At 39.8% G+C, this 17,528-nt stretch overlaps 1 protein-coding gene across 1 annotated transcript; it reads left to right on the top strand.

Annotated features, from left to right (window-relative positions):
- Positions 1–14,809: 14,809 nt before the first annotated feature.
- On the top strand, positions 14,810–16,162 carry LOC146002213 (uncharacterized). Its single transcript, XM_083139931.1, has one exon. It carries the CDS (start codon positions 14,810–14,812, stop codon positions 16,160–16,162), a length of 1,353 nt encoding a protein of 450 aa, XP_082996057.1.
- Positions 16,163–17,528: the final 1,366 nt, after the last annotated feature.

Genomic DNA, 17,528 nt, shown 5'->3' with positions numbered 1-17,528 from the left:
TAGTGAATGACACTAAGGGGATTGGATATCTTATAAATATTATTAATACTCTACCACCTAAATTTTGGAATATTTCTGAGGGTCGGGGCTTGGTTAATGACATTATAAACAAACTGCCATTTGAACTACATATTCCAGGCTATCAGTATTGTGGTCCAGGCACAAAATTGGATCATAGATTAAATAGAGGGGATCCTGGTGTTAATCCCCTAGATGTTGCTTGTAGAGACCATGATATTGCATACAACACACATTCTGATCTTGACAAGAGACATGTTGCAGACAAGAAATTAGAAGAGGCTGCATTTGGCAGATTTGTAAGCAAAGATGCTTCTTTAAGTGAAAAAATAGCAGCATTGGGAACCACCATAGCTATGAACACCAAACAAAAATTGGGGTGGGGGTTGTGAATATGTATATAATAAACCTACAATGAAGGCCAAGGGTGTTATGTATCAAATACCTTATGCAGGTCTCAAATCTCTTAAAACTATTGACAGTCTTTTAACCAAAAAGCAGCGCAAGAAAAAAAATTCTTGTATTGCAAAGGGGCATGGAATGAAATTGTTACTTAGTACCCCCCAATTAAAAAAATTACAGCAATCAAGAAAAAAATCACATGTGGGGGGATTTATATTTACCATCCCTGCCATCTTAGCTGCTCTCGGGGCTGTTGGGAGCTTGGCCGGGGGATCAGCTGCAATAGCAAAAACAGTAATAGATGCCAAGAAAAATAAGGCAGAATTAGATGAGCAGAAGCGCCATAACCTGGCCATGGAGAAACAGGGCAAAGGTGTTAAGAGAGCCATGATAAGTTTAAAAAAAACAAGAGCCGCTTACAAACCAAGATATTGAAGCTTTAATCAAGCCACTGGGCATCAAAAATTTTAGAGGTGTGTACATGTCTGATTCTTTACCAGAACAACCACTCAACAAAGAGTGTGGCATTGTTAATTTGGATGAGTACAAAAATCAGGGCACTCACTGGATCTGTTATCTTAAATATTTAAAAAATAAGGCATTTGTGTTTGATTCATTTGGAGGTGTTCCACCTGAAAATTTAATAAAATATTTAAATTCAGCTAATCTTTATTACAATAATGCCCGTGTTCAAAATTTCAAAGATGTTAATTGCGGACATTTGTGTTTATCTGTTCTTAGATATATGTCTCAAATAAATAAACCATCAATTGAAGATTTTCAAAAAGCCTTGTGGTATTTAAAACATCATGGGGGTATTCCATCTCACCAGCCAAAATTCAATATTGAAACTCAAATTACATGATGACATAGTGTATCCCAAAACAATAGCTCTCAGAGCATTTTATGGCATGTACCTGATCCCGAATATTACACACCACAACAACACAATTGCAGTAGGGGATGAAAAAATTGTCATCACTCCAGGGCAATATAATCTCTCCACTCTAAATGCTCAATTACCCAGAGGTATAGTGTTAAGTCAAAATTCTGTCACTCACAGAGTAGAGATTGTATCTGCTACAGAAACAGTGGATCTGGGTACTATAGGAGAGCTGTTGGGCTTTGAGAACAACACAAAACTTGAACCAGGCATCAAACACACTGCTATGAATATACCTAAATTGTTGGCCATAGAGACTCTGAATATTCACTGTAATGTAGCAGAGGGTATGATCACCAAATCAAATGGTATAGGAACTCACAAACAAACAGGCATTATTGCAACATTCAAGCCTAATTCTGAATTTATGGAGCCCATCATCTACAATCCATCCCCAACATTATATTTTCCTGTGTGTCATAATAGAATAGATAATATTGAATTGATGGTCACTAATGAAAAAGAAGAATTAGTTGATTTTGCTGGAGCCACAACAACTGCAATCATAGAGATTAATATTTAAATAAAAATACATACAAGAAGAAAATGGAAAATATTGAGAGTTATGAGCTACAATCTTTCCCCCCAAACAGGAGGACATTTGCAAATTTAAATCAACCCAACACAGAGATTGAGGTTGATCTTGATGTTGGGGATGGATTTATACACCCTCACAGAGCAGATTTATACATCAAATTTGATGTTGTAAAGCTCGATGGTACCGATTATCCTGCAAATTCAAATATAAGACTTGTAGATAATTTTGTGCCACATCTATTCTCTGAAATTGAGATCAGAAAGCATGGCGTTGTTATAAACAGAGTGGATTATCCGGGTATTACCTCCACAGCTTTGGCCACATTAAAATTATCCAAAACCGAGGCTTCATACTACAAAATAGGAGGATTTGAGGCTGGTGATAAGATATTATCTAAAAACCACACTGTGCTGTTCCCCATGCGCCTGTTGCCAGGATTCTTCTCAGATTACAAAGAAATTATGTGGAAGGGTGGGTTAAGAATTACATTTAGAAGAGCTGGAAATGATAATAATGCCTTGATGAGGTACAGTGCAATAAACTCTGCAGGGGAAGCTCTGCCTGATACCCTACCAGATGCAGGCAAATGCATTATTCAGACTATGGAGTTAAGAATCCCTGTTGTTGAATATGAGGCCAGTTATGCTCTTAAATACAAAGCTGATATAATAAAAAATCCACAAATTCCTCTGCAATTTTATACATATCAATGTGTACAGAAGCCCGCATCTGGTACATATTATGAATTTGATGCTACAAATTCATTCTCCAGTATACAATATGACATGCCTGATTTTGTAGTGGTATTGTTTCAGACTGGAAGACACAACAATCAGGAAAAAAATTCAAGTAAATTTGATAGTTGCAACATCAAGAACATATATCTTAAAAATGGCAGAAATGAGGTCTTTCCTAGAGAAAATTACAATTTAGACATGTCCAAGGATGATTTCCTTAAATTATATGAGGCATTTACATCCTTCAAAAGGGTCACTACTGGCAATACGGATATGTATTACACACCAGATGAATTTAAAGCACAGAGACCCATGTTTGTAATTAACACTTCAAAAAGGAAACAAGTTGTGGTGAATGACAGAACAAATATTAAAATTATCTGTGAATTTCATGAGGCATTACCTGATGACACCATATGTAGTGTTATTCTCATAGGAGAAAAATCATATGTTTATGATGTAAGAAATGAGAGAGTCACGGAGCAATTCTAGAAGGGCTCTGCATATTGCATTGTTTTAATATACAATTTGAACCTGGTATCCAATTGAACTTAAACCGGAAGTAAATATGTGTATATGGGTGTGTATGTGGGTGTGAGTGGTCTACTTTTAAGTGTAGCCAAAAAAAAATATCAAGAGGGGCATATTTTTGACAGGATTATGGACAACAATCTCACAGAAATACCTTTTATAAGTGTAGCCTCATCAATCCGAGGGGGCTCATCCTTTCTCAGGAAATTCCCGAGGGCATTTTTACAAAAATCTTGGATTAGACAGGGTTCCACACTTGAGCAAAAAGCTCATATGCTCATGTTGAGCTTGTTTTAAGTGTAGCCAAATCTGCTTGGGGGGGGTTCATCCTTTCTCGGGTTTATAATATCACCAATCCCACTACTTTTGCAGTTAGCCAAAAGTGAAGAAAAGCGAAATAAAATAAAACAAATCAGTCAATCAAACCATGTGAAACTGTATAACGTAAGCATAGGCGTGAGCACCAGGGGCGCAAGGGAGGCAGTTGCCTCTCCACTTAGAAATTTAGTATAGAGAAATCTTGTTACCGTTATTAAACAATATAATTCTAATACAGTTTTTTCAAGCCGACGATAGTTCTAAGCAACTACGGCGGATTTATTTCCTTTGTAATTCGACTATCTGAGTTCGTTCTCCAACAAATTACTTTATATTAAGGCTCACACATTTTATTCGTAAGCCTAGTTGAGTTACACCCATGTGGTTGCAGATTAAATTAGTCACACATGGAAATGAATATATTATGTGTAGTTGCTTTGAATCTGATGTAGAAATCGTGTTTGTATGTAAATTAGTCTGAACCACAGACAAGGAAAATGAAGAAGGTTGGGAACAGAGAACTTTTGTGCTGAAAGTATTCTAATAGAGTGATTTTCAATGGTTCCGGACACACATTGTATACGCTCCTGTTTATTACTCATCAATACAATAAAACAGTGAGAATGAATGAGGATTTTTTTCTCCTACTGAACTTTCATCAAGGTATTAATCAGAGGGTTTGAACACGACTATGAAAGTGAGAAATGTTGAATGACACGCTACCAGCGCCACTGTTGGCCATTCTGTCACAGTGTGAAGTTGTAAAGTCTATACTTGTAAACAAGTTGTCTGAACTTTGGATTGAAATGAAACAGTAAATTAAAACTTAAACGAATAGCTTCACATTACCTGCAGCACACAGTCCTTACTCTGACTGACAGAAAAGTGACGTTTACCATCAAAAACACTTCATAAAAACCGGGCTATCATTTAATCTGCAATTATCTAAAAAAAATGCAATCTACTAATTACAAATCACAAACATTTGCATGTCAACTTCGTCCTGGACTTCCATACACTAATTAGAACTCTTTTGGAACGGTTAGCCAGTAGATGGAGGGCAGCTTATCTTGACAAGCATTTTATCTATTAACAGTTAGTACCTTATGTTTGTTTTACTGTTACAAGGTTAGCATAAACGTTTAATGTTAACACAACGCCACGTCTGAGTAAAGTATGTCAAATATCTGTATAATTAAAATATTATTTGCATGACATGTTTTGGAAATGCACACTCTACATAATTAATTCGTTTTATATGAATTGTAGGGTGAAAACCAACAAGTGTAATATGTCAAATTAAAGGTAAGCGTTTTTGCTACAATTTTTGTTTGGAAAATGTTCTTCTCAGATGGCTAGATTACTAATAAATTAATTATAAACATAAAATTAATAGTAATAAATACGATTTTTTTTTACTAATCCGTGATTAACTACTTAACGGTTGTCGAAAAACCTAAGATAACATTAAATATACAAGACATATTAAGCTTTCATTTGAACGTTGAGATTGGACCGTTGGTTTCAGAGATAGAGAATTTTTTCAAATGTCAACATCCACCATCTTGGATTAGCCGCCATTTCTATTAGCTACCACTTTGAAATGGTAATCATGTTTTTTTGGTATCCTTACACACCCATATAACTGTAGCATAAAGGAAAATTAGTACCCACAAATTATACCGAATTCTTGGCTGTCCTATAGACTGATACAAATAGGTCAGTGGCGCTGGCTCGGTGCTTCAAGTGGTTGCCATCTCGCCACTGGTGTACCAGAGGGGTGGCTGATGGGGCTACAGCCCCTCTCGAAATATTGAGAAAATCAAAAGAAGAACTCGGGGGAGAAACTGATAACTGAAAGCCAGCCTTAAAATGACCCTCAATTACATTTTGTTTGTATTCGGAAAACCTTTAAGAAGAAGCTTATAAATGGTAATCATGAAATATTTTATAGCCTATCTCGCCCAACCCCCAGAACGCAGTTATGTAATATCCACCTGAAAATATTATCCCACTCCGAAAAAAATCCAACGTACGCCAGTGCATCTCCCCACCGAATTTCCCTCGTTCGAGTCCAGGCTAGGACGTGGGTTCTTCATGAGTGCCCATTCTTTATTCTCATCATATCACTACTCGCCCTCACCTCAGCGATTAGAAGAGGAAGAAAAGCAACGATAATAATAATAATAATAATAATAATAATAATAATAATAATAAATGTGTGGCATTGTCAGAGAATTTAAGATCTTCAGGTTTTTCAGTGGTCATTGCTGCTAATACTTGCTTTACTTCCTTTATATCCCATTATAGTCTCCCTTTCTTCCTTTCTTTAACTGTGTCACTTTCTCTGCTCGCTATCTATTATTTCTTTATCTCTCCTTGTTCTGCTTTTATTTTCGTTCTTTTTCTTTCTTCTCTCTCTTCCTTTTCCCCTATATCTTTTTTCCTCTGATTGTCTTCCTCAACTTTCTCCCAGCTTCCCTCTTTCTTTCATTTTCCGTCTTTCTCTTTTCCTTCCTCTACTTTTAATCATTTCTCTTTCTGCTTACATATTTTCTTCCTCTATTTGTGGATTTCTTTATACTATTTTTTTCTACGTCCCGTCTATTTCTCCATATTTCTGTGTGTGATTACGCTGTGATTCTTGCTCTACTGTAAGTAGATACTGAAGTGATATTGATTGCTTGTTTTGCTTTATTTTACTTCTCTTCTTGTGTCACTTTTGGCTAACTTGAAAAGATGGGGATGAGTTATGATATGATGAAATTGATGAATGGACACTCACAAACATCTCTGCAAATTCCGGGATTCGAATCTGGCACCCCTGTTAACTGATATTGAAAGCTGTGTAGATTTTCTAGCGTAGATTTAGCCTATTATTCTCTACTGTCGGATTTAAAATTATAGGTACTCGAGTTTGAACTCTATTAACAATTAACAGCTGACCTTCATAAAAACGAGTTACATCAAAATTTAGTTTATTCAATTTTGCGTTAATCTATGCTGACAAATGTTTTTTCGAGTATGCCTTCTATTTTTTATTGTAGTGTGAAGAAGAAAAGTGCTGTTTTTGTAGTCTTGCAAACGATCGCTCGCTTTGAAATTTTATAAATAAATAACGAATGGTCCGATCGTCATGAAATTTTAGTACGGTAAGGGCAGGAAGGTTTTTAAAGAAACAAAATTCTTGATTTTCAGATATTAAAATTTGTAAAAAGAAACCGTTCCTAACTTGTGAAATAGTAACTTTTTGTTAGTATTGGAGAGTCCTACAAATACAACCTTAGTGACAATGAAGTTCGACCAGTCACAAATATAGGAGTGCATTGTGAAAGAAGGAGAACACATGCATATGCTGAACATATTTTATTCAGCAGGCTACATGGAACAAAGGAAAACATAAATTTCCGCTGCAACGCAACAATGTATGGTGTCCACACAAAATAAAACATTTTCGTCCATCTACGTGTGACATTGAAGTTCGACCACTGTTAGAGGGGATCCTGTTTACCATGGTGTGACGCCGCCCCGTCGGCGAATAACTGTGGCAATGCGTCGGGGCATGCTGCGGACGAGTCGTTCAAGGTATTCCACATCGATGCGGTGCCATTCCTCCTGCAGGCAGGCGATAAGAGCAGCCACTATCGTGGGTCCCCTCTGTTGCACACGTTGCTTAAGAACACGCCACACATTCTCAATGGGCGAGAGGTCGGGACTCGATGGTGGCCATGGCAGAGTTCGCACGTGATGGCGAGTCAACCATTCTCTTGTCAGCCGCGCTGTATGAGGCCTGGCATTGTCGTGTTGAAAGATGAGACGCCGCCTGTGGAAAAGGTGCCTTCGCACTGTGGGAAGATGCCGCTCCAGTATGCGTGTATAGGCGTGTGCATTCACAATGCCCTCACAGACGTGTAGTGGGCCAACCCCAGATGCCGTCATGCATCCCCATACCATCACTGCCGCAGGTTTCTGTACCCGACGTGCATAACATTTTGCTTCATTCTGTTCCTCCTTCCGATAAATGACTGTTTTCCGTATTTTCCCGTACACAACATTGAAAATGGATTCGTCCGTCCACAAAACCCTGTTCCACTGCCGAATGTCCATCCCCGGTACATTCGTGCCCACCGTAGTCGATTGCCTTTGTTAAACATGGAAAGGAAGGGTTTACGTTTCGCCTTGTACACTCGGCAACCGCATCGCTGTAGGTAACGGCGAATGGTTTTGGTTGACACTTCAATGTGAAAGCGTTCTCGAGTCCACAGTCGTAATTCGGCCACAGAAACATGATTGTTGGTCTGGATATAGCGCCTAAATATCCGTTGATCACGCACGCTCAGCAGGCGTTTTCGACCGGGGGCCTTACCTGGCTCTGTAATACCCGTATTTTGGTGGTGTTTGATGATGCAGTGGACGGTTGACTTGGGTAAGTTCAGTTGGCGCCCTATTTCCCGTTCACTGAGTCCATCCCGTTGCAACTCCACCACTCTTCTCCTCACGGTGTTGTCAATAGGTTTGCCCCTGGCCATGGTGATGATGTACTGCGGTTCCTCGGTGCACAGCACGCGCTTATGTACGGCGGACTCCCTTATCGTGTCCGTGACGTCATTCTTCCGTCGAATGCGCCACTATCTGGAAATTACCGTATGGGTCTGGTGCCTGGTCGAAGTTCAATGTCACGCGTATTGTTCCCCGTTTTCGTTCTTTACGTGACCTTGGGTGCAACATGCTGGGATCACGATTCTTGCCTGCTCACACGCCTCCTCTTACACACATGCGTCACTTCTGCGGGTCACCCATTCCACCGCCTATGCCTCTGTGCATTTGATCACGTATTCCTTTCTGGTCGAACTTCATTGTCACCAAGGTTGTAAAATATTGGTCTTGTTTTGAAGCTCTTTGCATCTGTTTTTAAAATCCATCATCGCTGTCAAATCAGTGGCGGCGATTAGGGGGGCGAGGAGTGGCAATTGCTCCCCCTCACTATGTTTGCCACTTTTTATCCCGCACTATGCTAAACCATATCTACCAAGTAAAAGTAAACTTCCTTTGCCACCCCCCCCCCCTAGTTTTGACTCCATGCCCTCCAGTTTTGGAACCCAATCGCCGCCACTGCTGTCAATTCACATTGCGAAACTGATTTTATACAGATTTTTATTCAGCGAAATAAAGACATACGTGGAACGTGGCACCACTGCCCGTACTGACTCGCAGTGCCAGCCCGCAGTTTCCACGGTTCAGCCGCCATCGCTGTGTACGGTGTTGCTGACATTATATACCACAGTAAAAAAAATAATATAATATATAAAACCTGAAACAAAATATTACTACATTTTGGGGATTAACATCACATAAAATAAGACATGTACAGTAACGTTAAGCAAAGGACATACATACTATTTTTTTACTAAGTTTTACAATTATATCAGTCAATACATTTCTTATGGAAAATATTCGCGTTTCTACCGAGATTTAGAATGACAGTGCTATGGCTGCGGATTTATAGTCGGATAAAATTGTTTTATTATTTTAGATCGTTCTTAAAATATTAAATATAATACTAGAATATATTTCCCTTCTCCTGGGTTCAAGGTCTCATACAGTTAATTTGTTGCACATTAGCCTATATTATAAATCGTGAACACTACACTCATTAACACAAAACAATGAATCAGCTAGAAGGTGTGGTTGAAATAAAATGAAAATGCACCTGCTAACAAGTTATGTGATTGTACGATTACAAAATAAGATCAAACGGAAAACAGAGAGTGCACTACGAGCGTACTGCTGACCTCAAGTCAGTAGTATGTGGCACCCCCTCTGGTCATAGTAGCGGGAGTACCTCAACATGATGCAGGAAGTCCATAGACACATGTACCGTGTGCGGACGAGCGTTGTCTTGTTGAAAGACTGTACCAGGATGCTGTGTCAAGAGGGGAAACACATGAGGACGCAGGATGTCCGTGATGAAGCGTTGTGCCGTTAGGATCCCCAGAGTCACTACCAGAGGTGATCTGAAGGCATACCCAATGAATCCCCACATCATGATGGCAGGAGTAATGCCGGTGTGTCTCTCCACAACATTGGCAGGATGTGTCCTCCCCCCTCGGCGCCGCCATACTCGCACACGGTGGTCATCCGTGCAGAACTGAGATTCATTGCTAAACATGATGCAACGCCACTAGTCACTGTCGTCATCAGTCCATGTCTCCCAGTTACGGCAACACTCCAAACGCAGTCGTTTGTGTTCTGGTGTTAACGGCAGCCTCCGCATGGGACGGTGAATTCGTAGGTCGGCTGCTGCCAGTCTACGACCAATGGTGCGGGATGACACAGGGTATTGTACAGAGTCCTGTACGTGAGTCCGGATAGCAGACGCAGATGTGATGGGGTTGCAAAATGCTTGGCGCACAATACTGAGATCCTCTCTGTCTTGATCGACCGGAACGTCTGTAGGTGCCCTCACGTATCCATCGGTGCCAACATCTAGCCACTGCGACATCTGAGTGCCCGACATGCCTGGCAATTGCACGATTCGACCAATCAGCCTCATACAGACTCCCAATACGGCTCCTTTCGAACTCCGTCAAGTGCTGGTAACGTGTCTGATGCATCTTCGAGGCATTCTCAATGTTGATCACCTTCTCTCACGATGTTGACTGACTGTCTGATACTCCGCACCCGCCTTATGGACGTTATCAAACCTGATAACACTATCACACGGTGGCACAACTAATGAACTCTGGTGGCCGTTCTAGACGTTACAAATCATTACAACTCTAATTATTTACATACATATTGAAGATTAATATGTATTCGAAACGACGTTCAAATTGGACCTTTCCTTCTGGGTGTTTAACTTTTGTTTGTCAATGAGTGAATATTTTAAAAGGTGTAGAACAAATATTAAGAAAACACTGTACATTTGCAGTAATAACCGAGTTTGCTTTCTTGAGCAAAGTGGAAACAAGAGTTGTCAGAGTAGTCGAGCAAGGGACCAATAAGTTTAATAAATAGAGAAATGAACAATCACAGATTGAGATATTTTAGTGGTTTCATTTACATGCTCTTCAAAGGTTCAATAACAACCGAAGAGCACTCCCAGATCCTTCATCATAAACTTTTAGAACAAGCGTAGCTATTATTTAATTATGTTTTAAAAACCGAGCATGTCTGGTGAATTTTAGCTTTACCAGCAGTAACTGTCAATACATTCTTATTTCATCCACGTGTCTATAGTTTTTACTTCAATTGCGTTAATTTTTTTGAGGGTGAGTGTGAGAGTGAGTGTACGGACACACACACACAGACACTGCACTATCACTGCTATCTTCAACAACTTCGTCGCTGGTTACATTGTCTGCTGAATTATTTTCCAACATAACACATTGATTCACACTCGTACGCGTATTAGCACTGGTGGGCGTCCAATCATGTCAATCGATTCTGAGTATCTCTGCCTTGTTTCTCCTTTCACATATCAGTTCTATTTCAGTAAGGTTCTATCTACGTCGACCTTTCGCTTTGTTATCCAACAAGGAATTCTCTATCCTTCTTGATTTTAATCATTCTCATGGCATCAACATGAGCAATATCGAACAAGTCATCCAACGAATGCTGCTTCAATAGAACGCCGAGTTTCAGTCCTTCGTTTGCTACTTCAGTTAAGGGGATGAGGGACAATTTCGCAAAAGTTGTGCATTTATTTCAATATCGTCCGAACGGGCAATGCTACTGAGGAAATAAGCTGATGTTCAATAGAGTATGAATTTCTCCACATGTTGCAAGATATCAATGAATTCCTTGGGGAATCAACTTCAACTTAAAGATACGGGTAATCAAATGAAAATTTCGACATTTCCGCCTGTCAATTACTACTTTATTCTGTCTGTCTTTTTCCTGTTGATATATTTTTCGATGCCATCGGAAGTTTGATATTCCAAGGAGAACAAATCAAATAATACTTCCATAAGAGCAATGTATTTCTCCTTGCCTCGTACGGCCATCCTGGCAGTGTTGCCAAACCTGATGCACATAAAAGAGCTAAATTTCACCGTAAATGGAGTAAAAACTTTGAAGGAGATAGATTTACGAAACTGGATAAACTGCCTCTTGGGGTAATTTTAGGTGTCAAATGAGTGGGTGTGTGGGTGAAGGGGTGCTGTTATTGCCGTTAGGTATAAAATGATGGCGATTTATTTTTAGTTTTCACCGTCTAGATCCGGTAAGCATTACCCATCTCAATAATCCACCGATGGTCGTATGAAATCGAAAATATAGTATTCCCGGATAGCAATATTACGTCCTCTTCATTTCTGATACTGTATATATAAACCTACCTTGGAAAAGTTTGTTGAGTGTGTTTATGAAACTGTAAATAATTTAAGTAATGCTTCTTCCAGTGAAAATAAAACATTCTGGATGTACTATAAATTGTAAACTTAAAATATTGTTATTTTCTGTGTAGCTGTATTTTGGCGATATGTTAAAATGATAGTTTGCAAAATATCAGGTGACATGTTTATTTACAGCTTAATGATAATTACACTATTGTTTTGTGTATTATTCTACACAATTTGTTTGCTATTTTTTGTCTATAAAAATTATTGGATTTTAAATCAAGAGAAATTGAAGTGTGTTTACAGTTTGCACATTTTCCTTTCGTATAAACTTCACCCCATCAGTACATATATTTTTTCTTTCTTTTCCTATCTTAGACCGTAATAAAGATCATTGAATAATTACAAGATTAATGTAGCAAACGTAATTCTGATATCTGCAAATTACTTACGTACATTATTCTATAAATTATGTCTTTGAAGTGATTTAAATGAGTGATTTTTCATTTAAAAATTACCTGATTTAAATCATGATTTAAATCACTGATTTAAATCAATCCACATTGGTTCAAAGCAATGATCTTAGATGTGAAAGCATATGTCCAAGAGCAGATTCTTGCATTTCGTGAACTATTTTAGTATTATCCAGTACAATGAATTATATTAAACTGTGTAGCACTATAACATCTATATGTAACGTAACGAAATTAGTACAACTAATGTAAAGGAACGTTTTGTGTACTCACCATAAAAAGTGCTGCCAGTCCCAGAGCGACAATAACTTTAAATGAAGCCATTTCAGTAGTATTTAGAAGTTGAAAGTAACCTAAGATTTAAAAATTAGCATGTAGTCACACATTGTAACAAATGATAGAAGTTGTTTTCAAAGAAATAACAATTGATTTTATAGTTGAATTAGTTTAATAGCATGAATTAAATGCTGTAATTGTACATTGTACGTACATAATATTTACACATGAAGAAATTGTACTGCGCACCTTTATTTTGTTATTATTAGTAGATTATGCTATTGATTTTTCGTATTTTCTTTCCTCGTTGGCAAGCCCATCATTTTTTTTCTCTTCGTTTTTCTTAGTCGACCGTTTCTTGTTTTTTCTTTGTCGACCCAGATGACAGAGAGGCCGTACGGCTACCCCAACTCCTACATTCCAGCTACACCCCAGAATCCAGTATAACCAAACCCCCATATAATTAACTAAACTTTACATTGTCATAATTTTGTTCAAATAATTAATAATCGGATCCTCTATCCATTGCATAGGCGTGATGAGTTATTATACATGGAATAATAGAGTGCAATAGCTTCAACATAGAATTTGTACAGGAACTTAATTAGGGGTAAAAAAAGGACACAAGTTGGCAGTTGTGTGTGTTGTGAAAAGAGGGGTATCCAAGAAGTGACTTTTTTCTTCTTCTTTTTGTGCAAAATGTTAAATGGAACCATGAAAGACGGGTGACCATTGGTCCAAGGGACGACAGAGGAGCCAAAGGGCGATAAAACGGACGAATTGATTGGCTATCTCTTCCCCTTCTTTAAGAAAATTGTGTTGGAAGAAAAAAAACGTGCGTTTTCCAAGAGAGTGTGTTTTTAGATCTGACGAGAGGAGGATTGTGAAATTTGTGTTAAGTGAGGGAAGGAGAAGAACTTTCGTTGTCCTTTATGTCTTGTGGTGAAGTGGATGGAGTACAGTACAGTGTACGAGTACAGTGGATGGGAGGACTCATCTTCGATTGAGTTGTGCTACGCCGAGGGGAGATAGCTGATCCAGACAAGTAAGTGAAGCACGACTGCAGTAGTGCCAGTGGCACATCTTACTATCGCCCCGCGTCTCCTAGACCCTCACGGACAGAGGAAATGTGAAGTTAAGCGTGTGGACCTAAAATTTATCTAGTTGAATCTGGAACGTGCACGAACTGAACTAAACTCAAAATTTCAAATAGCTATTTCATTTTTTTTTCCTTGGCCAATGGGATTTTAATTTTATGTAAACAAAAAATGGGTGGGAGAGTTGTACCTATTGATTTTGTTTATTTCATTCTAGAATAGATTATAGTATAAAATCACAGCTATTTATTTTCATTCTTTTTACCAACAATAGTAATAGTGAATGGCAGCTACCCTTTCCCAGTGCCTGGTCGGAGTGGCAGCGGAGAAGAATGAACCCTGGGAGTCTCATGCTCTGAATATTCTTAACCCTTCGCTACCGCTCTGCCCAGCACAGATGGCGACCACCTATGGGGCATATTAATCAGTTAAGATTAATTGAAAGAATCCAAGATGTACGTATGCTTAAATATTTTAAATGCCACTGTTGTGTAAAGTAAAGTTTTGTAAGGGAAAAGGGAAATTCTCTCGAAGCTGTCTGAAGTTTAAACTATGGTCGACCCGATCGCCGATGCAAAGGATCGAGGGTGCTTTTGTTTACTTCAAAATTTAGGAGGCAACACTGTAAGGGAGAGCAGCTTTGCTTTATGACCAGCCCACCCCCTCCTCTTTCTCTAAACCCTCCGCTCAGGGCCTCTCTTTCCCCTGGCTCCGCGGGTAAATTCACGCGCCCGGTCATTTTTTTTCTGCCTTTTTTTTTCTTCTTTTTTTTTTGTCATCATCGCATCCTTCTTGTTGTTTATGTTTACATTCGTAAACTTGCCTCGTTCTTTGGATCCCCAGGCGGCATCAAAGCGCGCCGGTTTCCTTTGGAAACCAGATCCTCCCACCCTTGAGAATATTGCAATCCTGCGACGCGTGCAGGGTGAGCATGCTGTCAACAGGCTGGACGTTGCCAAGTCACTTCCTCCCCCAAGGCCTTCTCTTCGCTGCCTTTCACATTCACAAACTCAGCAACAAGAGAGCAGTGTGAGGTGCGTATGCGAGTTCGTATTCTTCGATTGACAAAGTGTATTTTTTTTTCTAGTTTATTGTTATATCTTAGAAATCTTACGGGAAAACAGAGTTTGTATCGACATGTGGCGACCGTGGGACACAACCGAAGTTCCAGATCATTCAACGAACCGAGATAATCCTCAACCAAGCACTTCCGGAGCACCGAACAGAAAAGTATCCAAAACCAAAACGTTGAACAAACAAAGTCAGTTATTTGTGTGTAATGTGCACGAATATGTCGAAAAGAAAAAGCTAGGAAAAGGAGCCATTGCAGAGACAGCCAAAATATTAAAGTTAGACAGAAAAACCGTGCGAAATGTGATTCGGAGAGGTCCAGTCACACCAAAGAAGCCTGGAAATAAAAGAAGAAAATTTAACAAAGTGGACGAGTTTAGTTGTGATTTCATTAGACGGGAGATTTACAAGTTCTATAGTAAAGGACAGTCACCGACAGTGAGTGAACTATTGAAACTTTTAAAAAGTGTGTCGGACTTCCCTTATGAAGAAACAACGCTTCGAGAACTAATAAAAAAACTTGGTTTTCGGTTTGGTCGTTTAAGGAAAAAGAATGTAATAATGGAATCGGCGAGAATCGTTGCTTGGAGATACCGGTACCTGCGGAGACTACAGGACCTGCGTTCGGAAGGCTGCAAACTCATTTACTTGGACGAGACTTGGTACGACACCTACGATGCAGTCAAGAAGGGGTGGGACGATGGTACATGCAATTGTATTTTGAAGTCGCCATCAGGGAGGGGGAAACGTATTATGGTGCTCCATGCTGGGGGCAGTGAGGGATGGGTACCAAATTGTCTCTATCTGTCAGCAAAGAACATTGGAGATTGCAAAGCGGACAGCCACGATGAAATGACAGGAAAAGTTTTCGAAAATTGGTTCGAAAATTATCTTTTGGCAAATATGCCAATCGATACAAAATGCGTCATTATCATGGATAATGCTAGTTACCATTCGCGCCTATTGGTCAAAATCCCAACAATGAATACAAAGTTGCAGGATATTGTATCGTTCATGGAGCAGCACAGGATCCCGATACCAAACCCAGTTCCAATAAAAGCAGTTTTATTAGATGTCATTAAATCTGCAAACATAAAAAAAAGATATGTAGTGGACGAGCTTGCACACTCACGTGGACATGAAGTGTTGCGTCTTCCCCCTTACCATTGTGTGCTGAATCCAATCGAACTAGTATGGTCTCAGCTCAAATTGTTCGTGCGGAAAAACAATGTAACCCCCACACTGAGTGCTAGCGTGTGTCAGCTATTGCGGGATGGTGCAGCGACAATTGACTCCCAGCTATGGTCATCATGCATCAAGCATGTTATCAAGGTTGAAAGCCAGTACATGCATCACGACACTGATCGTAACCAGGAGCGATTCATCATTCATGTTGGAGAGAGTGACGACGATGAATAAAGGTAAGCCACATTAAATTCTCTTATTAAACGTTACAAAATGCTATGCAAGATTGGACGAATCAGATGATTATTATGATGTATTTTCGTGTCACAGAAATAACGAAACACCATAATTAATTATCTGTGTCGATTTATTTATTTATGTCACATGCTTTGAGTGCAGCGCGTCGACTTTCCTCCGCCGCCCTCTCAAAGAATGGCAACAACGCGTTGCCTGGAGCTTTATTGGGGCGCTCTTGCTAAGAAGGTCCTGGCTCATTAGGAGAGGGGCGGGCAGGGTAAGGTTCCAAAGGCAGCCGCCTGGGGAACCAATGAACGCGGCAACTATATGTTGCATGGTAGTTGAAAAAAAAAGGGATGATATGGCTTGTCAACGGTAGAACAGATGGTATTTTGATTATTTTTTTTTTTTGTATTTGTGTTGCATGATATTTTAAGAAGAATTAGAACTATTGTGGTATTTTACTGGATAAAGTGTCAAAATGAATAAAAGTTTGAGAGAGAGAACAAGAAGACCGGCATATTACTACTCTCCAGAGGTCGAGAAACGCACAACCAAGCAGCAGCGTAAGGAGAGCGAGTCCATTCAGTCGGCTGGAACAGAGGGAAATGTGGGTTCTGTTGAAGCTTCATCCATTCTCGACCACAGCACTTTTGAGGGGCAAGTAGTTCAGAACCCGGAAAACATGAGCAGACAAGAGGAACAATGTTGCAATTGCACCTGCAGCAATAGTTCGGCGAGCAACGTTAGTATTCTTAATGAAATTCGAAATATGTTCGCAGAATTTCGGAAGGAGATGTGCGACCGGTTGGATGACAGAGAACAGAAAGTCAAAGAGCTGACGGAAGAACAAAAAGAGATCCGAGCCGAAACTAGCAGTCTTCGAAGGGATGTGGAAGAGTTAAAAGGAGGTCAACATGATATGGAGAAAGCTCTCGAAGAGATAAAGAGTGACCAAGCGGACGTTCGTGCCACGTTTGAACGGAGTTCTGCATCTGAGAAAAGACGTTGACCACGAGTTTCGTCGGATAAGAGAAGAGTTGGTCCGAGATTTTCGCGAGGAAAGCCAGATTCAAGGCACTGAGTTTCGGGAAGAAATTGCTGATTTGCGAAACCAGATGTCAGCATTACAGCAAGAAACTGTTTCGATCCGAAGTGACCGTCAGGAACAGGCACGCGCAGACACTGCAAACATCGGAGAGTACAGTGCAGGGGCGAACGGGGCCAGTGCAAGTTCGCACATGAATGTAGAGCAGGGTCAATCTCAGTTGGTTGCGGGAAGGCAACAGTTTCACATATTCCAGCCACGTGAACTACAACTTCCGGTCTTCTCAGGGGGCGACAGTGAACTGAAAGCTCATCA

Source organism: Lepisma saccharinum, chromosome 18, assembly GCF_977018435.1.
Source record: "Lepisma saccharinum chromosome 18, izLepSacc3.1, whole genome shotgun sequence".
NCBI lineage: Eukaryota > Metazoa > Arthropoda > Insecta > Zygentoma > Lepismatidae > Lepisma > Lepisma saccharinum.
The sequence above is the reverse complement of the archived record's forward strand: the minus strand, read 5'-3'. Positions and strand labels throughout refer to the sequence as shown.

Coding starts and splice junctions, on each gene's coding strand:
- LOC146002213 (XM_083139931.1), top strand. CDS start 14,810: ATGTGGCGACCGTGGGACACAACCGAAGTTCCAGATCATTCAACGAAC.